We start from the raw sequence: 23,237 nt of genomic DNA on the forward strand, positions 1-23,237 counted from the left end.
TTTCTTTACAACACCTTCAGTTGAAGAAACTCCTATGCATTGATAAATGAAATTTGAGAGAAAAAGTAAAACATGCATCTTAGATTGATGAAATGCTGTAAGTACTCCAAGTCTCTGTTCTCTATTCCACTCTGGAAATCTGGTCATAAGTTGTGAGGCAGATATTTTTGTGCTCTGTGGACTATTTTTCAAATACAACCATAGCACAAAAATCCCATCATCGTACTAACTTTGTAAGTGAAGAAATGGAAACTTTGGAGATGCTGTCAGACAATAACAAATCTGTTCCATCTTGGATAATTAATATATTGTGTAGATTTTAGAATTGCTGCTTCTTGTGTACAAATTCCAAAGAGGGGGAAAAAATAGTAATTTGGACCTTGTCTGTAGACAGAGGGCAGTGTCTACTTCATTTCATAAGCTGTTGCAAATGGCTTTTTAAAGTAAGTACTATATAAAAGATAGTAAATGTTCATTTGGCATTTTGGTATATCAGTTTGATCTCAGTATTAAACATTTGATCAGTATTAAAATATGGAGAGATCATAGTTAAAATACAGTTAAGATGGGAAGATATTTCTATTTGGAGTTGCAGTGTTTTGATCTTACAAATGCCCTTTCTTTCTCATATAACAGAGGTGTATTATCAACAATACTCATCGTCTGGTGGAGCTATGTGTGGCCAAGTTGTCCCAAGACTGGTTTCCACTTCTAGAACTTCTCTCCATGGCCTTAAATCCTCATTGCAAATTCCATATCTACAATGGTACACGTCCATGTGAATCTGTTTCCTCAAGTGTTCAATTGCCTGAAGATGAACTCTTTGCTCGTTCTCCAGACCCTCGCTCACCAAAAGTGTGTTGGTTTGTTATTTTCATAATTAATACAGTTTTGCTCTGCCACAGAGCAATAAAAGATCTGACGTGAGGAAGGGATTTTGCATTGTTTTGTGTTTTGGATTCTGTTTTCTTCCCCAGCTTTACTGAAGCATAACTGTCAAAATTGTTTTGAGTTGTGTTTTTTTGTTTGTCTTTTTGTTTTTTCTTTCTTTTAGCTTTCTCCATGTAGTTAGTTCCCATTGTCTTCTGCTCAGCCCTTTGGGAAATAGTCATAAATTAGGTTATATGAAGCAGGCCATACTTTCCTCATTAATAAGAATAGAATAGGAGGTGACTTTGACCCAAGGCCATGATCACTGTGACATTCTAATGTTTTGACTTCAGGGTCAAGTATATATCCTACAAATGCCTGATAATGTGGCATTAAAGTAAAATTATAAAAATTCTAAATGGAAGCAAATAGTAATGAAATATCTATGTGTGTGTGTGTACACATATATGTACACACACACACCATTGTAAAAGTTCTCGAATGTAAATTATCTATATTGGCATAAATAGTATTCAGAATAACAAAGCTATCCCTAAACTGTTCATCTTTTAATAAATATTAGATAATATATAGTTTTTAATTTTTAGAATTTAGGGAGAGTTTTTATTTCAGTTTTTTAAGATTTTTATTTATTTGAGAGGAAGAGTGAGCAAGAGAGCACAAGCAGAAAGAGGGAGAAGCAGACTCCGCACTGAGTAGAGAGCCCCACCCAGGTGCACCTTTAGGAGACTTTTTAATATTGTGGGCCTTGTAAAAAGGAAAACCCAGCCAGGAAAATCTGAATTTATACATAAAACTTTAGGTTTATTCTGTTAAAAGTGAAAATCCTCAAAATGTGTTAAACGATATGTTATAGCTGAAAACATAGGAAGATTAGCTTTAGACTTTTTTTAAAAATTTTGAGCACATATATGTATACATAACTATTGAGTATATTGGATTGTTAGTCTCATTCCAGTTACTTGAGAAATGGAAATACAGAATTGCTGAATGCCATAAGGGACTGGGAATTAAAATGCTCAGCTTTTTAATTGTTTTGAATTAGCTTCTTAAGACCAAAGAAAAATGTAGGAAAATGCTATAATGAACTTACATAGAAAAGTGTCGTTCATTTAGTGGAGAATTTAATTGATTTTGACATAAAATCCTATCAAAACTACCTTTAGCTTACATATTGTCTGTTTGAAAGCAGTCACCTTATACTTCATTTTCCCTTTGTCCTAGACATGTTTTTTTTGTTGTTGTTTTTGTTTTTGAGTAGCTGTATAAGTTATTTTTGCTTAAGGACTTAGCAAGATTACCTTTTTTTCCTCCCCTTGGTTTTCCCTCAGTGGACTCTGAAATGTGGTCTTTTAGAAGAAACCAAGGTATAAAAGGTTATCTTGGGTACATAAATTTTTAAATACATTTGATTGTAGATCTGTATATAATCTCTTCATTGTTTTAAGTTTTTACATGTAAGCATGCTTTAACACCACTCACCATTGGCTGTTTCAGTTGCGTTGTACCGTTAGTTACTTCTGTCCCTTACAGAAGAGTTTGAAAGATGATCCATACTTAACTGCATTGTGTTTACCTCAAGCTGAGAACTGGGGCCCTCATGTGAGCCAGCAAAAGCATTAACCAGTATGTTCTAGTTAAGAACAACAGATAATAATACCAGTGGTTAGCTTTTAATTAATAGTTTGCTCTCAAGCTTTCAGATTATTGTATTTATAGGGAACGTTTAATTATTTACAACTACAGTAAAAAATGAATTCAAGGGGCGCCTGGGTGGCTCAGCGGGTTAAGCGTCTGCCTTCGGCTCAGGTCATGATCCCAGGGTCCTGGGATGGAGCCCCACATTGGGCTCCCTGCTTGGCAGAGAACCTGCTTCTCCCTCTGTCTGCTGCTCTGCCTACTTGTGCTCTCTATCGCTCCATCAAATGAATAAATAAAATCTTTTTTTAAAAAAATGAATTCAGACATTATCTTAGGTTACCAAATATCCTTTCCTTATTTTTCAAAGATTTTTTTTTTAATCCCCCTAAACTTTAAATAATAACTTTCAGATAATAAGATACTCTATAATGGGATCTCTGAAATAGAAACATGGCTTCTAATTCCTGTTCACCAGCTCTTTTGGTAAATCCAGCTGTGCCCTACTGATCTGATCTGTACTGCTGCTTATGCTTTTTTCTCATAGACAGGATTACTGTGAATAATATGTAATTTATTTCAAAGATGATTTTACATAATTTTCTATTTCTGAATTTCCTATTTCTAGTTTGTTTCAATCAAATTACTTCAGATGGTGTTTTTTTCCTTAAAAGTAGGAAGTCAGTCTTTTTCTTTAACTCTATTACAGGGTTGGCTGGTGGATCTTCTCAACAAGTTTGGCACTTTGAATGGGTTCCAGATTTTGCATGATCGTTTTATTAATGGATCAGCATTAAATGTTCAAATAATCGCAGCCCTTATAAAGTAAGTTTGTTTTCAAATGAATCTTCAGTGTGTTCTAGGAATTGCTACTTAATTCCTTGGTAAAAAATTTTCTTTTTTTCAAGTATGGTTTCCTCTTTAACTGATAACTTGGATTTTTTTTAAAGCAATGTAAGTAAGTCTGAGTTTAGTCCTAGTTGATTGTAAGAAAGTGAGTATTACAAGAGGTTTTTTTTGTCTTTCTTCTTTCAGACCATTTGGGCAATGCTATGAGTTTCTCACTCTTCATACAGTGAAAAAGTACTTTCTTCCAGTAATAGAAATGGTTCCACAGTTTTTAGAAAACTTAACTGATGAAGAGCTGAAAAAAGAAGCAAAGAATGAAGCCAAAAATGATGCCCTTTCAATGATTATTAAATCTTTGAAGAATTTGGCTTCAAGGGTTCCAGGACAAGAAGAAACTGTAAAAAATTTAGAAATATTTAGGTTAAAAATGATACTTAGGTAAGATGTTTTCCTCTTAAAATAAACTGTGATTATTTAGAATCCTATTTAACACTGACTTTCTCTTCTAGATTACTGCAAATTTCGTCTTTCAATGGAAAGATGAATGCACTGAATGAGGTTAATAAGGTGATATCTAGTGTGTCTTACTACACTCATCGACATGGTAACCCTGAGGAGGAAGAGTGGCTCACAGCTGAACGAATGGCAGTAAGTCCTTTGATTCTTCTTTCATGAATAAAAATCTGCCTAAGGCAAAAATTAGAATGGCTTTACTTAACATAGTAATAACATTTTAAAGAAAACCTTGAGACTGGGACATGTTGGGACTGATTTATGACTCTTAATTCTCAGAACTTTTTGTAATAACATAGCTTATTTGGTAGTGATACAGGTAGCTTCGCACATCTTTGATAAATTTACTGCTGAATGTAGGTATTCCAAAGTAATTATAAGCTTGTTGGGAGGGTTTGGTTGAAGTGGAGTAGATAAAGGTGATCTTGGGGATAGATTGGATAGTATCTGGTACCTGATGAATGAAGTGGCCTATCGTTCACTTCACTGATGCCACTTCCAGATCTTAAAACAGGAAATACAATTACTGGAAGAAGGTGTACATGAATTAACATTTTATTATTTTAAGAACCTCACTTAAGCACTTCTGTTCATACTGTTCTAATGTTGAATGTTTAGGAAACTTTACCATAGATCCTGCTTTTTTGCCCCCCCCCTTTTTTTTGAAGCTGTCATTTATTTTAGAGAGTTACACAAGTGAGGGTAGGGGCAGAAGGAGAAAGAACGAAGGAGAGAGAGAATATATCCAGCAGACTCCCCAATGAGTATAGAGCCTGGCGTGGGGATCAATCCCACAATCCATAAGATCATGACCTGAGCCAAGACCCAGCTGAGCCGCCCATGCACCCCTTACCATAGATACTTCTCTATTTTGTAGTTTTAAAATACATAAGTATGCCACTTAAAAAATATTGGAGGAATAACTTAGTGCATAGTATCTGACAGTACTGAACAGACATCTTAACAGAACTGACCTTGCTCTCATGGCAGCTTCAGTTTAATAGGGGAAACAACTATTTGGATGTGATAAAGAGGATGTGGAAGAAGCATAGACATTGGCCCTGTGTTAGGGGTTAGGTGTAAAACATCTGATTTTGTATATGTGATTTGTGCGTCTAGTTTGTTGGGAAGCTGAACGCTGCTTCTCAGAGTATGGTCTGTGGTCAGCTTCTGGTCCTTGAACCATTGCCAGTGCTAGAGGAGTACAGAAAATGGCATCAAATGTTTAGAAACTTCTGTAGCAATTTGACATTGCCTCATACTTCCTGTGTTTTACAAACGTACCTGTAACAGATTAGAAATAAAAATGGACCTTTACCACCTGAGAAGTATGCTTATCCAGCACATTTGGGGGCTTAATACTTTATTATTCTCATTAAGTTGAATACTGCAAAATTAAACAATATGGGCTGTTACCTTTTTGTAATAAACCTATTACCTTTTTGAGAGCAAGGTCAGTTCTGTTAAGATGTCTGTTCAGTACTGTCAGACACCATGCACTAAGTTATTCCTCCAATATTTTTTAAGTGGCATACTTAAGTATTTTAAAACTACAAAATAGAGAAGTATCTATGGTAAGTCAGTTTTCTTCTATTGGTATAGAAAATAAATGCCATTCAGCAACATAGTGTAGTGTTACAGAAACACAGGCTTATGAAGCATGTAGCCTTATTTTCAGTTCCACTTCTAACACTTCTGAGCTTGTTTACTCTTCCATAATAGGATAATATTTCCCTCATTGGGATTGTTTGGAAGATTAAAGTGCTACTGGATAAGCAGTAGTAGCATAATTGGTTAATAAATAAAGCAAAAAATTAAAAGGGCGTGTTTTCACCAAAATCACAACCAGTGTAAGGAAACCAAAGATCTTAAAATGGATCTTGTTGCCCACTCTGCCTGAACCATGGTGCTTGCTATACTTAAATAACACTTCCCTGTGTAAGTGCTAGAGTAGAACCTTTTTTTTTTTTTTAAGATTTTATTTATTTGACAAAGTAACAGTGAGAGAGGAACTCTAGCAAGGAGAGTGGGAGAGGGAGAAGCAGACTTCCCACGGAGCAAGGAACCCAATGTGGGGCTCAATCCCAGGACCCAGGGATCATAACCTGAGCCAAAGGCAGATGCTTAATGACTGAGCCACCCAGGCACCCCTGGAGTAGAATCTTCTTAATAATTGCACTATTTCTGATTCATGGAAACATTTCTGTATGTGCAAAATTGTTATGTGAAATTACTGGGTTTTTTCATAGTTTGAATTAAAACAGCACATAAACCTATTACATTAGTCTGTTTTTTTTTTAATTCCTACTAATGAAAGTGTGAATAATATTTCATACATTTTTTTAAAAGCTCCTGTGTTGTTTCTTCTTTAAAAGAAGTTTTTGAATTATGTTTAGGAATGGATACAGCAGAACAATATCTTATCCATAGTATTGCGAGATAGTCTGCATCAACCACAGTATGTAGAAAAGCTAGAGAAGATTCTTCGTTTTGTCATTAAAGAAAAAGCTCTGACTTTACAAGATCTTGATAATATCTGGGCAGCACAGGTAAGAAGTTTCAGATGTGACTCTTTGCTTTTTACAAAAAAGATACTAAAAACTAAATAGAGTAGTTGTGAAACAGGGTGACCACTTACATGGTTTGACTTCTGGTACATTTAAATGCTCATGATTTATAGAAATCTTATCAAGAATCTTTTTAAAATAGCCAGTAATACATATTTTTAAAGATTTGTGAAAGAAAAAAGATCTATGTAGTTATTTTAGAGAGAGCATGGGGAGGGACAGCAAGAGGGAAAGAGAAGAGAGTCTTAAGCAGACCCCATGCTGAGTGCAGAGCCCGACAGAGGGCTCAACCTCACGACCTGAGTCGAAACCAGGAGTCGGATGCTTAACCGACTGTGCCAACTAGGCACCCTGAAGCAGCTAATAATATTTTAAATATTCATCAGTTGCGTATGTTTGGTACAGGTTAGCAATTTGGGGTTTTTTTGTTTTGTTTTGTTTTTTAGTATTCATTACAAATTTTTGACTGAAGTATTTTATTCACACAGTGTTCTATTAGTTTCTTCATAAACTTAATTCGAAAAACAAACTTCAGTGTCAGTAGAGTTAAAATCACTAGATTGATTTATGTAGACATGTAATAATCCAAAGGATTTATAGCTTTTCTGAAAGAAAAGTAAAGTTTTTGGTTTCAGAGCTAGAAATTAGGTGATTCCTTTGATTACCTCAATGACAGGTTTTTACTGGGATCACTTGGAAGTATTGTTGAGTTTTAGATTACACAGCTTCATTTTTGAGTCTGTAGAAACCAAGGAAACATTCAGTTTTCCTTTTGAGCGCTTATGGTTTCAGTTTTGGAACAGTACCATTGGTGTGCCTTATTGTAATGTTAAAATTGACCCGTTTAAATTCAGTAAATTCAGATAAAGGCTCACATGAATTCCCAAGTACACATTAACCATGTATATCAAGAAATTAATTTGTCAGGTTTTAAAGGCCAGTTCTAAAGCATTTTTTATATGTATGAATTTTGTTATGTTCTACCCTTAGATAAAGCTGGTGGGAATAGTTTAATAGCTGTCAGCAGTCAATATACACAACTTTATCTGCTGTTCAAATTCTAATGTGCTATGTTTTCTTTGGTTTTTCAATAGGCAGGGAAGCATGAAGCCATTGTGAAGAACGTACATGATCTGCTGGCAAAGTTAGCATGGGATTTTTCTCCTGAACAACTTGATCATCTTTTTGATTGCTTTAAGGTAATAGCATAGTAAAGTTGTGCCACTTTGTTTTAATAAAATTACCTTATTAGATATTTGAGTTGCTCTTAGTCAATAAATACTTCAATAGAAATTATTTAACAATTCCTGGTGTGAAGGAATTGGTCGTCTTTTTTTTTTTTTTTTTAAGATTTTATTTATTTATTTGACAGACACAGCGAGAGAGGGAACACAAGCAGGGGGCAGTGAAAGAGAGAGAAGCAGGCTCCATACGGGGCTCAATCACAGAACCCTGGGATCATGACCCGAACTGAAGGCAGCCACCTAATGACGGAGCATCCAGGCTCCCTCCAATGAGAACTTAATGTTCATTTTTATAATAATAGCCCTTATAAATACGGAATCTTTTTTAAACTCAGGTTGTGAGTTTGGATTCCTTTTCCCTAGCAGTTTGAATTTTTATTAATAGGTTCAGGTGCTCTGTAGGACTTCACGGAAGGACGATTGGTTGCAATAAAAAATAAAGTGTCAATAATGGGATTACCAATATCTTGGTATCCTGGGGTGATGTACACAGGCAAATGGAAGTGTAATTTATAAGGTAGCCCAAGAGTGCCCCTATAGCAATACCTGCATTGGTATCATTTTAAGGCCATATTGTGTTGTGGTCTCTAGTATTAGGTTTGTAAAAACCGTATGATTGGTAAATATGTGGATTAAGAACATACGACTTTAAGGCAATAGCAGTGTTCACAAGGGTAGAGGTGTGTTGTGTTAACAACTGGCATTGGATGATAAAGGTATCTTGTTTAAAGTAACAGTTACACTGACTGCTTCGGGAACATAAGTTGCCACAACCATCTTGGAAATAGATTGGTATTTCTTGAAAAGTATAGAATTTTCTGGACTCATCAATTTGACTTTTCAATATATCCTCTAGAGGAACTCATGCATATGTGTGCCAGGATAACACTTTAACATTTGCAGCAGAATTATTTGTAATAGCAAGCAAGAGAATGGATAAATTGTGGAATGTTCCTACAGTGAAATAGTTCACAACAGTGAGAAGAAGCAGATGTGAGCAATTCAACCACATGGATGAGTCTAATAAAAGTTGAAGAAAGGAATAAAATCATATAATTCATATACCTTGATTGCATTAACATAAACTTCAGATTAAGACCCCAGCTAGCTTCTCAAATGTTGCTTACCATGTTATTTTTTGATCTAGGTAATTGTTACACAGGTGTTTACATTATGTACTTTAGTAATGGTATATATTTATACCTTTCTTGATGGGTATTTCCCAATAGAAGAAAAAAATGTGAATTACTGGCTTATATCTCAGACCAGGTAAATCTGCATTACTTGGTATGAGGCCCGGGAGTCTGTATTTTAAGCAGCATTTTCAGATGAATCTTAAGTATATTAAAATTGTAAATAATTGCCTTATGGAAAAATTCAGTTTGAAATCTATCAAAGGCAGCTTAGGAAATAATAGAATCCGTTATCATGGGTACTCTAAAATTAATTGTCATTCAGTTTTAATCTTGAAATGACTTCCGAATTCGCACGTACATGATCAAGATGGCCATGGTAGAAATAGAAAAGAAGAAAGAGGTCAATTGCTGTTACAGCCCCCGAACCCTCCTCTTCTAAGGATAATTTAAATATAATAACAGTCTAAATACAAACATGGATTGCATTCTTTTTTTCCCTGCCCTTGGCTAAGCTGGTGTTTACTGAGCACTTGTTATTTGGTAACAAGCACTGTTTTTTGAAATATTGAAACTTTGTCCTAAAGATGATTCAGAGGAAGCATGAAGTCCAGATCACTTTGCAGTTCTTTATGGACTGGAACCAAATGATTTCAGACATGTTGATTAGTTTTTATATAGGTATTTGCATAGTCTAGTTTTAAGTAAGTCTTTGTTCTTAAAGCAGTTATACCATTGTACAGTCACGTCAGGGTTTTCACATCCTTGCCAGCAGTTGTTTTTGTCAGAATTTTGGATTTGTGACAGTCTGCTTGGTGTCAAGTGTCTCGTTGTGGTATTGCTTCTTAGATCCTTGATCACTAATGAGGTTGAACACCTTTTTATATGTTGCTTTTTCTTTATTTTATTGTGAAAACCCTACTGAAGTTTTGTTCCTAATTTTTCCTATTGGCTTGTTTTTTTCTTAGTGGTTTGTAGGAGTTCTTGGCATTCTCAGTGGTAGTCCTTATCAGTTCAAGTGTTGCAAAGAATTTCTCCCAGTCTGTCGTTGGTCTTTTTCACTCTCCATATGGTGACTTTGGATGAATAGGTGTTCTTAACTAATTTTTTCCTTAGTTGATTTTGTGTGTAATTATTTTAGTATATATCCCTCAGAGATGAGTACATGAAGGAAAAAATATTATCATTATCATACCTAAAAAAATCTAATAGTTCTGTAGTACTGTCAAATAGTGTTAAACTTCAGTTTTCTCAGATCATTATTTTTGACATTTGTTTGAATCAGGATCCATACTTTGTAATTGGTTGTATCCGTCTCTCTTTGAATCTAGTTAACCCCTTTTTCTTTTTCATTCTCCCTGCAATATATTTGTTGAAGAAGCTATAATTAATGATTGTTGTGTTGTTTTATATCAATAGTATAAAATACAGGCTTGTGGAGGTTTTTTTTTCCCTTTTGCTAGAATACTTCATAGGTGGTCATGTGCTCTTAATTCAGGAGGCATGTAATGCCTAGTTACTTTTCAGTTAACTTTCTTAAGATCTTTTTTTTTTTTTAAGATTTTATTTATTTACTTGACAGAGATCACAAGTAGGCAGAGAGGCAGACAGAGAGAGGAGGAAGCAGGCTCCCCGCTGAGCCGAGCGCCCAATGTGGGGCTCGATCTCAGGACCCTGGGATCATGACCTGAGCCAAAGGCAGAGGCTTTAACCCACTGAGCTACCCAGGCGCCCCACTTAAGATCTTCTTAATTGTATATCTAATATTTCAGTTTTTTTCATGTATCCTTAGACATTTTTATATTTTTCATAATTTTGAGGGGTCTATGAGGAATTATAAGTATGCGCTAAAGTTGTCTTCCAAGATAGCCCTTATTTATCAAATTGTAAATGTGTAATAATCCCATTGAAAGAATATCCTGTAATTAGCATAGTCATCCTTCTTTTGTTTGCTGTTAGGTTGATTTCACTTTATTTTCTAATAAAAACTCATTAGCAGCTTTATACCTACCTTTCTCATATTGTTTAGCAAAACATCCCTGGCCTTTACCCGTTGCATGCCGCCATCAGACACACCTCACCCCAGGCGCATTGAATAAACTGGGCATTTGTAAAAATACCATTTTCAGAGGGGTTTTTTCCCCATTGTGGAGATTTTAAATGAGTGTTGTATCTTCTAAATTGAAATGTAATAGCACCATGTCATTTCTGCATATTAGAAATTGTTTTTATTGGTTAAGAACAGACTTTGTTAGACTGTCTTGTTTTTATATGATTCATGCACAGTGTTCTCTCATCAGCTTTTAAAATTTATTATGAAAATCTTTGTATATATCAGGTTGTCATTGCCATCTTTTAATACAATTTTTCTTTTCTTTTTTAAGATTTTATTGATTTGAGAGAGATCATAAGAGCAGGGTGGGGTAGGGGCAGAGGGACATTGGGGCTGAATGCCATGACCCTGGGATCATGACCTGAGTAGAAGTCAGATGCTTAACTGACTGAGCCACCTAGGCACCCCTTAGTATAATTTTAAATTCACTAATAACAGACTGAATCTCAGGCAGTGGTTTTCAGCAAGTCAATTCCGCACCTCTCACCCCCACTATCAGAGATAATTTGGCAGGAAATGGATATAGTTTTTGTTGTCACAGCTGGGAGGAAGAGTTGCTACTAGCTTCTACTGGGTAGGGGCTAGGGATGCTGCTAAACATCGTACTGTGCACGGGACAGCCCCAACAACAAAAATTTCTCCAGCCTAAAATGTTAGTACCAAGGTTGAAAAACCCTGATGTTAAGTATTTAACTATAAAGAGGGTATTGTTTGGTTGGGTGTGGGGTTGTTTGTTTGTTTTGGTCCTCATGTTTAATTCTGCCCTATCTTATCTCAGTTATTACTAGAATAATTCTGTGCTCAGGTGTGTTTTTCCCATGAATATAGTTAATTCCATGATGCCTGATTTTATCACTGATGGGTAAATTTGTTGTTTCCATGTCATTTAAATTTTTTTTCTAGGCCAGCTGGACAAATGCAAGTAAAAAGCAGCGTGAAAAGCTACTTGAGCTGATACGTCGCCTTGCAGAAGATGATAAAGATGGTGTGATGGCGCACAAAGTGTTGAACCTACTATGGAATCTGGCCCACAGTGATGATGTACCTGTAGACATCATGGACCTGGCTCTCAGTGCCCACATAAAAATACTAGATTATAGTTGCTCACAGGTAAAGTGAACCTTCATTCTCAGGATGGCTTAAATCTAGAATAGTTCTACATCTTTTGATGTTAGTTTTGAAATGATCTTCAAGAATTGACTCACTTCCTTCGTGTAAGTCTGTCTTCCTCATGTTAGGTCTCTATGTCAAAATTTTGTGTATCATCTGAAAAGCATTTTAGTCTCCTTGGGAGAAAGACAGTATTAAAAAAGAGAAAACCAGATTATATGGTAATAACATTGTCAAATGCATGGTGCTAAAATTACCAGTTTCAAATAGATCATAAGATACTAAAGCTGATGAGGGGCTTAAGAGGTAAGAGATTTGAGTTTTCTTTGCTCACAGGGAAATTAAGAAAAATTAATAGAATTTTCTAAATGGTAAAACATTTTGAGCCTTGCCTGTGAGCAAATCACACAACAGTTTCCCTGTATTCTAACTTGTATCATGTTAACTATTAACTTATGGTAAAATGAAAATTGTTGATTAAATAATTTTCCATTTCTTTAAACTATTTGCTACACTGATGAACTGAAATTTAGGTGAGAGCTAGTAAGCTCAAGTAGGTGTGTGTGATTCAAATTTTTTTTAAAACATTTAAAACATTTGCTCGTGACAATTCATTAAATAGTATATCAAATACTAATAACCTTCAGTTTGAATTATTTCATTAAACAGAGACATACACACAAAATGTAATCCAAACTTAAACTTCTTAGGTGCAGAAACCTGCATTTCTGATTACTGTTGATTTAGGGGAAGGAATAAATAAGGTATGAGGAGTGATCATATTTGAAATAATTTTGAGTTTGTAATACTTTTATGTGTCCATCTTTTTGTGTATATGTCCATATGTCCTTAGTTTTATTTTCGGTGAAACTCTTTTTAGCTTAGTTGCCATACCATTATTTTCTTGGTTAAATAGAAATTTTTGGTATCCCTCACTATGCTAAAACAGTCCCATGTAGAATAACAGTTGGGGTTTTGTATTACTGCTGAATTTTATTATATGATAAAATTCTTTGAAACATTGGATAGTGCTGTTTCACTTTTTGTCATTTTGGTAGTAAATGTGAAATAAAAATATATTCATTGCTTTTTAACACTGCTAAGCTCTTTTCTGCCATTATTACATGCTTGTGATAATTTATAAGAAGCCCTATTTTATCTTTGGAGATGGAGTTTTCCTGTGTATGACCTATCTAAAACTTTATTTTTGTTTAAGGACCGTGACACACAGAAGATCCAGTGGATAGATCGCTTTATAGAAGAACTTCGTACAAATGACAAATGGGTAATTCCTGCATTGAAACAAATTAGAGAAATTTGTAGTTTGTTCGGTGAAGCCCCTCAAAATTTGAGGTAAGGCTTTTAACAGAAAGTCTGAATATTTCTGTTTTTACATCTTATTGGGAAAAAAATAGCACTGTAACTTGGTAAAAGCATATTTTTCAAAAGAAAGTGGGAAGTTGATAGGCTAAGGGAAAGGTTAATTTAGAACAAATGACATATTCACATCCTTGATTTTATTGATGAGAAAGTAAGCCACAATTAAGTGATAAATACCAGAATCAGCAATATTCTGTATTACTCATGAAAGATGATAAGATATAGTTTAAAATATTTGATTGATTTTAGTTAAATTTTTGTTAGTGGTATGTATGTGTGTGTGTGTATGTGTGTGTGTGTGTGTATTTATAAATATTGGTCTTTAATCATCTTACATGCCAAATTCTGGTTAGTAGAATAATTTGTCCTGGTATTTTTTAAGAGTTGGAATAGTTAACGTGGAAAGTTAAAAATAATGTTCAGAGAGAGTGAGTGAGAGAGCGCTAGGTGTTAGTACCAAGAATATAGTGTGGTCAGGATTTCTGGGTACGACCATGTGTCTAAATAGTCGTATCTTGTAAAGATTTGCTAATTGAAAGAAACGTGATTTTCTTATGTGTAAAATTAGATGATTGACAAAGATCCTTTGCAGCTCTAGATTATTGTGATTATGCCTAAGACAGAAAAGGCCATATATATTTTGGTTTCAGTGGTTGAACTTTGTCTCGGTTTTTTCCAAAGGCTTGAAAAAATACGAAATTAGAAAAGCTGTAGGGATAAACAGTAGAGAAAATCCAGACACGTATCTTAGTAATAGTAACATTTATTTGAGAGACATATTTTTATTGAGGGGCCACTGTACGTAATGCCTTTTTGCCTTTCTCAAATGAATTAATTTTTCTGTTGTAGAAAGAGTAGTTTACATATTGTTTCACAGTACAGTGGCTTCATCTCCACTAGAATCGTAATGGCTCTGAGAGGTTAATTGCTTTCAGTGAAGGTAGCAGAACATGTTGGAAAGGAACTAGATGTCTTTCTGGTGATACCTGTTGGCAAATACATGTACAAACCAAGTGTCCCAGAATGTACCTTGAAAGGCTAATAAATAAAATTTTACAGAAAGCATTTTCTTTGATCAAATTCTTCACTATTATGACATAATGTTTGTGATGCTAGTACCCTAAGAGAGTTATGTTCCTGTTTTATAATTCTGGACATAACCATGTTAACATACACAAGTGCTCTATTATTTCTGTGGTATAGGAGTAGAGAGGTTAGTCATTGAAGTAGATGCCCATGTTGAGATTGGAGAATATTAATGTATAGTTTCCATGTAAATAATAATGGAATAAATGTCTGATTTTTGAGGCATTTTTTTCTTTTAAATTACTTGATATTGTTATTAAAGTAATGGCCAAGAGTATAATTCTATCATGAGGAAAACCATTTAAACATTTTTAAGTAGTAGCTAAGAATTTAGATTGTATAGGCTCTTTTGAGTGCAACGGAGTTTAATTGCCTAATTATATTGTTAAGTTCTTCTCGTTTCAGTCAAACTCAGCGAAGTCCCCATGTATTTTACCGCCATGACTTAATCAATCAACTTCAGCACAATCATGCCCTAGTTACTTTGGTAGCAGAAAACCTTGCAACTTATATGGAAAGCATGAGGCTGTATGCTAGAGGTATGTATTATAAGCTCACATGAAATAAGGGAAATAACAGCAACTTCCCAGTAATTTTTTTCATCAGTTACCTCACAAATGGACACCCCAAGTATTTGAAAGATGGACGATAATGAGTCTTATTAACTGTGTTCCTTTGTGAGTTTCTGTTCCATTTTTACTCTGAATTTTTACCCACCATAAATTCCGAGCCAGCGTTTCACAGCTTTTTCTTTAGTGCTTTCCTTCCCCGCTCTCCTAGTTAAATTGATTTCTCTTTCTTCTTCGGGAGTTCTGCCTACCTATACTGTGTCATTGCTTGTTACCTTCTTTGGAATGTACTGGATTTATTCTCAACCTTTGTTTCCTTACTACCATCACCTTTATTTTTTCATGAAAACTTGTGTTGTCTAAGTCTGTTCTTGTTTATGTTGTAGTCCCTTTATGAAATAAGGATTTAGGATTATAAGTCTTTCAGACTGTGAATTAGAAAATTCATAAGAACAATGATGTGAAACTACAAGAATCCATAGGTTTATGTTGGTTTTCAAAGTGTGAATTTGTTTAAACATGTTAGGGTAGAGTTTCCTGAGGTTTCAGCAGCCAGTTTTTACGTTCCTACCATATGTAGAGTTCTGTTTCGATACTCATTTTTGCCCTCTGGCAGTTGAGTTTATCTGTGCCTAGGGTAAGGATGGGTTTTCAGTGCAAATTCCATCTGGGCCAACAAAGGCCCAGCTTTGTTGCCATAGCCATAGAAAGAAAACTTTCTACTACCACTGCTAGAAATAGAATTGAACATAATGGTTTCTGAACATATACTATTGATTTTAACATTTTATAGTAGGTAAGAATCTGGAGGAGCAAATAGTTATATATTTAAAATAGTATTTCTAACACTCATTATTTGGAAAGCAGATTAGACCCTTGGCATTCTTGAATAAAATCCCGAGATGCTTATAAATCATAGGATTTGTTTAACACAGGGGTAAATATCTATCTCTATATATATTCCCATCTAAAATTTACATAAACATAATGGAAAAATTAAGCAGCTCTTCAGATATGCCTCCTAATTGTATTGACTCCTTGGTTCTTCCATTTACCACCTCTGGGCCAGCTGAGTCCTCCAGAATGTAGAGCTAGGTAAGCTGTCGAAGCATCAGGTGGCTAAGCACCAGGCAGTGGTCTTATACTGTTTCAGGCCTGAGTTCCTTCTGAGCAGCATGACAAGACAACTGGAGCAATACAGGAACATAATCATGTAATTTATGTTCTGTACCAAATGCAACCAAAATCTAAGAGAAGTATAAGAGGTTTCTGTGTAATACACCAAGTCGTTCCAGCATCTGGGCTCAGTTTAACATAATGCAGATTCTTTGTTATGGTCTCCTCTCTTGCTGGTACAAAGTCCTTACAAATGCCATTGGAGGCCTTCCCCCCCAAAATGGGGCCATATAAATCATAATGCGCTGCATTGCTGATTTTTATTTACTTTATTTGTATGTGATGTTTCAGTTCTTTTCATTGCCAGAAATTGAGTACTATGCTGTTGGGGTGTTCAGGAGTCGATGGTGCATGTGCAGTTCAGCCTCAAGAAGTCTTCAGGTTTCCCTCCTTAACATCTGAGCCACCCAGGTAGCCCTAGTTTTCCCTCCTTAAATTTTCTGTAGCTCCAGAAAGTGAGAGGTACGGCTCTTCATACAAGTGAGATTGTCTAGATCTGAAAATGACTACAAACATACTAGGTCAAGTTAAAGTATGCTGGGACAGTGCCTGGCACATAGTAGTAAGCTCTTGGATTTTTGTTACTGACGATTCCCTGAATTCGTTGACACACCTTCTCTTTCTCCCAACTTTGCTAACTTTTCCTTCTTTCATACAGTACTCTTCAGATTAATACCGAACAGTTATTCCTTAGATCCTTAAATATGGAGAGAGGGGCTTGAGTACTTTTTAAAACTATTAAAATCCTTCTGTTATAATGAACTTTCCAGAGTATTACGTCACTTCTGTGGTAACATCAGCCACCAGTTTCTGAACTTGAAATTCTAAAGTGAATTACAGCTTTTGTCTCTGTATAATAGAAGTAGTTCATAGATCTCATTAGGTATGAAACATTTCAGGTTGACATCAAGCTTCCATAATTTCCCGATACTCTTAATTTCTGATAACTATTCTGTCAGTATTACATATATGTCCTGCCCATATTTCATCTCCACCAGCATCTTTAGTTTTGGAATAAAATGTTTTTACAGTAGTGTGGTCAGCTGATTTACTTCCTCTTTTAATATTACTTAGATAAAGTAATGAATTTATTAAAATTCTCTCTAATATTTATTCATGTGTTCATACTAATGGTGCTTTCAGATACTAGTGCATACAGGGATCCTTGAAAAGTTTCTTCGTGCATACAACAAAGTAGAAGACCACTTTTAATTTTCTCTCACATTTGCCTTATTGGTAGGGTAGTCATTGTATTATTGACTTGAACGCTTATTGATAGTTTTATTTACCATTTTTCCTGGTTTCTGAATAGAATTGTAGGACTCATTTTCATTATATATCATATGTTTGCATTCTGTTTTCTAAGGACTACCACTTCCAGTGACCTCTTTCCAGTCTCTTAGATCCAATACTGGACATTTTTAGGAACATTTTTTCACATATAAGATTTCTTCCTGAGCATCATTAACCAGCAGTGCTGTCTGTGTTAGGGTCAAATCCTGGTCTAGACTTTCTCAGCTTTGGCTCATTCCTACATATCAGTCATGAAAAACAGTTAAATTTGTGTGGGCTCTTTGTGATTAAAAAAAAAAAAAAAGGAGCATTCATTTTATAAATAGCTTACAGTTCTCTAGAGTAATGGTTATTTTCTAAGGCTTGGGTAAGGAAAGTACATAAGATGGTACTCCAGCAGCTTATTTTAGAAAGTTAGAAAGGGCTTAAGGAATTTTGTTAAGGGGTTCCTAGATGGCTTAGTCGGATGACTATCAGACTCCTGATTTTGACTCAGATCATTATCTCAAGGGTCATGAGATAAAGCTCCAAGTCAGGCTCTGCTCTCAGCAGGGAATCTGCTTGCCATTCTCTATCTTTGCCATCCCCATCCCCACCCTGCCAATGGTGTGCTTATTCTCTCTCTCAGATCTTTTTTTAAAAAGGGGGGGGGGGTGAGGAATCTTGTTGACATGTCAAAACTAAACATGAGTTGGCTCTCACTGGCAAAAATTAGGTCAAGATAAATAAAAATAACTAAATCCATTGAATAAAATACAGACCCCTAAGTCCATGCTGAAAGAAAGGGAAGTGTACCAACTAATACATGTAGAACATGTGATGATAATTTGGGGGAAAAAAAAAATGGGATGAGGGGTTTCATTTTTTGAATGGTGGGAGTAAGATGCTCAGTTGACCTTATTTTTTTTTTAAGACCTTTTTTTAAGACTTTTTTTTTTTTTCCTCTGCCATTATTATTATTATTTTTTAAAGATTTATTTATTTATTTGTCAGAGAGAGAGAGCGAGAGCGAGCACAGGCAGACAGAGTGGAAGGCAGAGTGGAAAGCAGAGGCAGAGGGAGAAGCAGGCTCCCTGTGGAGCAAGGAGCCCGATGTGGGACTCGATCCCAGGACGCTGGGATCATGACCTGAGCCGAAGGCAGCTGCTTAACCAACTGAGCCACCCAGGCGTCCCTAAGACTTTTTTTTTTTTTAAGATTCTTTGTTTTAGAGAGAAGGGTCCAAGGGGGTGGTGGGAGAGAGAGCAAGAATCTCAAGCAGACTGTCCTCTGGGTGTGCTGCAACCCAACATGCGGCTCAGTCTCAGAACCTTGAGATCATGACCTGAACCGAAGTCGAGTTGGACACTTGTCTGACTGGGCCACCCAGGTTCCCCTCAGTGGACCTTTTCCTTAACCATTTCACTGAAATTTTAAATAATCATTAAAAGTACCTGGGAACTATTCTACAGGATACAGAAAATAGGGAAACAATTATTCAAGAAAATCTCTTGAGAAAGAGCAGCAGGAATTTGTAGCAGTGGAGCCACAACTTTTACTTCCTTCCCACAACTGCCAGTCTAGGGCTGTGGTTACACTATATGGCATTTCTTATCTTGCCCAGTTACGTTTTGCAGAAGTTCTCTTCTAAGGCAGTCATGGTAACACAGAGACTCCGTTATCCTGAAGTGTATGCTCATGGGGCTGAAGCTTTACTTCAGGCATGGTAGGCTGAGAATACTGAAGCTCCAGTTACTTCCTTTGTAGCTAGCTATGTCATAAGATGGAAATTCTGTGCCTAGAGGGACAAACTGAGGAAATCGGGGGCTTTTACTGTTTCCCACACACTAGTACCACTCATAGAGGCAGAGGTATCACGCTGGGAGAAGCTACTTACTATGTTATTACCAGGTCCTGTGCAGTGGCATAGAAGTTCTGCCCAGAGGGAGAGAGACAGGCTGTGAGGACAAAGAGCCCAGCAGTTAGGCTTGAAGGGATTGACCTTATTTGGACCAGAGCATACTATTCCTAAGGATTTTTTTTTTTTTTTAAGATTTTATTTATTTATTTGACAGAGATCACAAGCAGGCAGAGAGGCAGGCAGAGAGAGAGGGGGAAGGGAAGCAGGCTCCCTGCTGAGCAGAGAGCCCAATATGGGGCTCCATCCCAGGACTCTGGGATCATGACCTGAGCCAAAGGCAGAGTCTTTAACCCACTGAGCCACCCAGGTGCCCCTCCTAAGAGTATTATTAAAAGCAGTGGAAATTTTGGTGAAGAGCAATTAAGAGGTAGCTTGTGGTTCTCTGTACTCATATTAACCCACAAAACAGCAGAGCAACCAAAAGTTGAACAGAGATATCTAGATAAAGAGAGCCAAGATGAGCCCTCCTGGGAACATAGTCAACCCTAGGGGTCACAAATGTTCTGTACATGCATTAGATTGCTCCCACTCAGAAGCAATCAGAGCAAGACATGGACAAGTTGAAAACATTCTTCAGTCCACACACCAATCCATCAACAAAGGTTGTAAGCTTCACTGGCTCAAGGACTTAAATTCAGTTTCTGACCAAACACTGGATGAATTACAAGCAACATGATGCAAGGGCAACTATTAAGAAGCCAGGCTTAAAAGTAAAATTTATCCCATTTAAAAGTAAAAGGAATAAAATACATCCCTTGTAGTCAAAAAGACTATGTTTCATAGCCAAGACTACCCTTGTGAGTGATGAGGAAGAAAAAAAAATCTCTGGTACTACTACTCCTTGACTGAATGTGGGACAAAAACTACTTGATCTATGATGGTAGCCTCCAAGCCACACTCCTACCCAGTGGGTAACAGGTAATCTAACTAGTCAAGGGGACTTAATAACAGCCTTTGACCAGTAAGGGGCTAATGCTGAACCAGTAACAATCTACAGGTAGCAAGGCTGAAAGAGTAAAAACAAGGAGGAAAAACACTGTGGGTGAAATAGACTTGACTGAGTTAGTTCAGCCTAGTCCCTAAACAACCTAACCAACACCACCAACCCAGGGAGTGAATGGGTGGTGGCAGTATTCAGGTTGCTACAATACATTTAAATACCGAGATTTCAGCCAAAAATAAATAAATAAATAAAAAGTCTCACCCATACATACACAGACCACAGAAACTTCCTCTGAAAGGGCCCAGATTGTAGACTTTGTAGATTAAAAACTTGAAAGCAGTTACTTACAGTTACACTTAAGGACCTGTTGGAAATTTTGTCTGAAGAACTAAAGGGTAGTATCGTGAGTTTAAGTTGATAATGGCAATAACAAGATAGAGTTTTTTTCTAAAAAAGAGAATCAAATGGAAATTCTCAAGTTGAAAAATGCAGTACCTAAAATGAAAAATTTGCCACAGGGGCTGAACAGTAGATTTGAGCTGGTGGAAGAATCAGTCTGTGAAGATTGATCAGTAGAAATTATGTAACCTGAAGAACAGTGAAGAAAGGATGAAGAAAAATGAAGAGAATCTTAGGGAAATAGAGGACACCATTAAGATTACCAACTTACATGTAATAGGAGTACTGGAAGGATATGTGGGGGAGAGAAGGGAGCAGAAAAAGACATAATCACTGAAGACTTCTAGATTTCATTGAGAGACATTAACCTATACAAGAAGCTTAAAGAACTCCAAGTAAGTTAAAGTTAGAGAGACCTAGATGCAGGCACATCATAGTTGTTCTTACAATTTTGAAGGATATTTAAAAAAAAAAAAAAGACTTCACAAGGAATCAGGAGTAAAATTAACTATTGTGTTTTAGAACTTCAGAGATCAGAAGGCATTAAGATAATGTACACAAAGTGCTTGGGCAGTGGAGGGACCTAACAGCTAAGAATCTTATATTCAGCAAAACTATTTTTAAAAAATGATGGCAAGGGCGCCTGGGTGGCTCAGTGGATTAAAGCCTCTGCCTTTGGCTCAGGTCATGATCCCAGGGTCCTGGGATTGAGCCCCGTGGCAGGCTCTCTGCTCAGCAGGAAGCCTGCTTCCCTTCCTCTCTGGCTGCCTCTGCCTACCTGTGATCTCTGTCAAATAAATAAATTCATTTTTTTAAAAAAAATGAAGGCAAAATAAAGACCTTCCCGGATAAATACTGAGAATTTATTGCAAGCAGATTTGCCATGCAAGACATGCTGAAGAACATAATTAGGCTGACAGTAAGTGACATGAGATAGTAATTCAAAACTCCAGGGGAGAAATAAAAGAACTACAGGCATACCTTGTTTTATTGCTCGCTGAAGATAATTGCATATTTTACAAATTGAAAGTTTGTGACAAGTCTGCATCAAGCAATTTTATCAGTGCTATTTTTCCATTAATATTTGCTCACTTCACATCTCTGTTACATCTTGGTAATTCTCACAGTATTTCAAATTCTTCCTTTGTACTTGTTAAGGTGATGTATGATTGATGATTATGACTTGACCAACGCTTAGATGATTGGCATTTTTTTTTGAAAGATCTTACTTATTTGAGAGAGAGAGATCACCAGCTGGGGAAAGGGGGAAAGAGGAAGAAGCAGACTCCCCACTGAGGGGGAAGCCTGATAAGGGATTCAGTCCAAGGGCCTGAGCTGCAGGCTGAAGCTTAACTGCCACCCAGGTGCCCTGATTAGCATTCTTTAACAATAAAGTATTTTTGAATTAAGGTATTACATTGTTTTTTAAGACATAATGCTATTTCTTGCTTAGTAGGATATGATAACAATGTAAGTCTAAGTTTCATGTGCACTATAAAGCCAAAGGCTTCATTTGACTCACTTCATTGCAATACTTGATTTGTTTTAGGGTCCTGGACCCAAACTTGGAATATCTCCAAGGTATCTCCCCCAAGGAGATAGGGATATCTCCAAGGTATCCCTATAGAAGTTTTGAACACTATAAACCCATAGTGCATACCTAACAGGTTTCTTTAGAATACTCCAACCAGTAACAGCAGAGTGTACATTCTTAAGTGTAAATAGAATATTCTACAGGACAGACCATATTCTAGGCCATCAGCAGACCTCATTAACCTAAAATACTGAAATCCTATAAGGTAGGGGTTTTATCCATAATTGAATTAAATTATAAATGAAAAGGGAAATTTGGGGATTTCACAAGTATATGTTAGGTATATGCTCCTGGCTAACCAGTGGGTCAAAGAAGAAATGACAGCTGTGAAATGAGAGTAAACTGAGATGAGTGAAAACAAAATACCAAAACTTATGAGAGTTGCTAAGTCAGTGCTCAGAGGGAAATTTATACCTCCAGATGTTTATTGTGAAGAAGAAAGCAGATCAGTAACCTTCAGAAACTAGAAAAGAGCAGACTAAATGCAAAGTAGGGAGGAAGGAAATAATGTTGGAAGTGTAATCAAGTAAGTTAAGGGGAGGAAAAAGAATTTCAAACTAAATGTTTTTCTTTTTAAGATCAGCAAAATTGACAAACCTTTAGCTAGGCTAAGAAAATGACTCAATTATGAAAATCAAAAGTGAGAGGGCATCACTACTGGTCTTACGAAAAAGTATGAGCATACCAAATTACGGAAATTGAAGAAGCAATAAAAAAGTTGTATAGACTTATGTCAAGTAAAAAGATTGAATTAGTAACCAGGAATCTTACCACAAAGTTGTTCCAGGACCAAATGGTTTCATTAGTGAATTTTGCTGAACATTTAAAGAATTATCACC

At 36.1% G+C, this 23,237-nt stretch overlaps 1 protein-coding gene across 4 annotated transcripts in view; it reads left to right on the forward strand.

Annotated features, from left to right (window-relative positions):
* Nucleotides 1-23,237, forward strand: part of USP9X (ubiquitin specific peptidase 9 X-linked) — a 461,171-nt gene that overhangs the window by 371,454 nt on the left and 66,480 nt on the right. For 3 of the 4 annotated variants that reach the window (XM_059158617.1, XM_059158618.1, XM_059158616.1), the window contains 9 exons: nucleotides 637-855; nucleotides 3,239-3,354; nucleotides 3,565-3,816; nucleotides 3,888-4,026; nucleotides 6,288-6,440; nucleotides 7,553-7,657; nucleotides 11,852-12,058; nucleotides 13,275-13,411; nucleotides 14,915-15,063. In XM_059158617.1, coding sequence (XP_059014600.1) covers nucleotides 637-855; nucleotides 3,239-3,354; nucleotides 3,565-3,816; nucleotides 3,888-4,026; nucleotides 6,288-6,440; nucleotides 7,553-7,657; nucleotides 11,852-12,058; nucleotides 13,275-13,411; nucleotides 14,915-15,063 — 1,477 coding nt within the window. The remainder of the gene's footprint in view (nucleotides 1-636; nucleotides 856-3,238; nucleotides 3,355-3,564; nucleotides 3,817-3,887; nucleotides 4,027-6,287; nucleotides 6,441-7,552; nucleotides 7,658-11,851; nucleotides 12,059-13,274; nucleotides 13,412-14,914; nucleotides 15,064-23,237) is intronic. The other variant, XM_059158619.1, reaches the window with a different exon arrangement.

The sequence above is a fragment of the Mustela lutreola genome, chromosome X, assembly GCF_030435805.1.
Source record: "Mustela lutreola isolate mMusLut2 chromosome X, mMusLut2.pri, whole genome shotgun sequence".
In the NCBI taxonomy this organism is placed as follows: Eukaryota; Metazoa; Chordata; class Mammalia; order Carnivora; family Mustelidae; genus Mustela; species Mustela lutreola.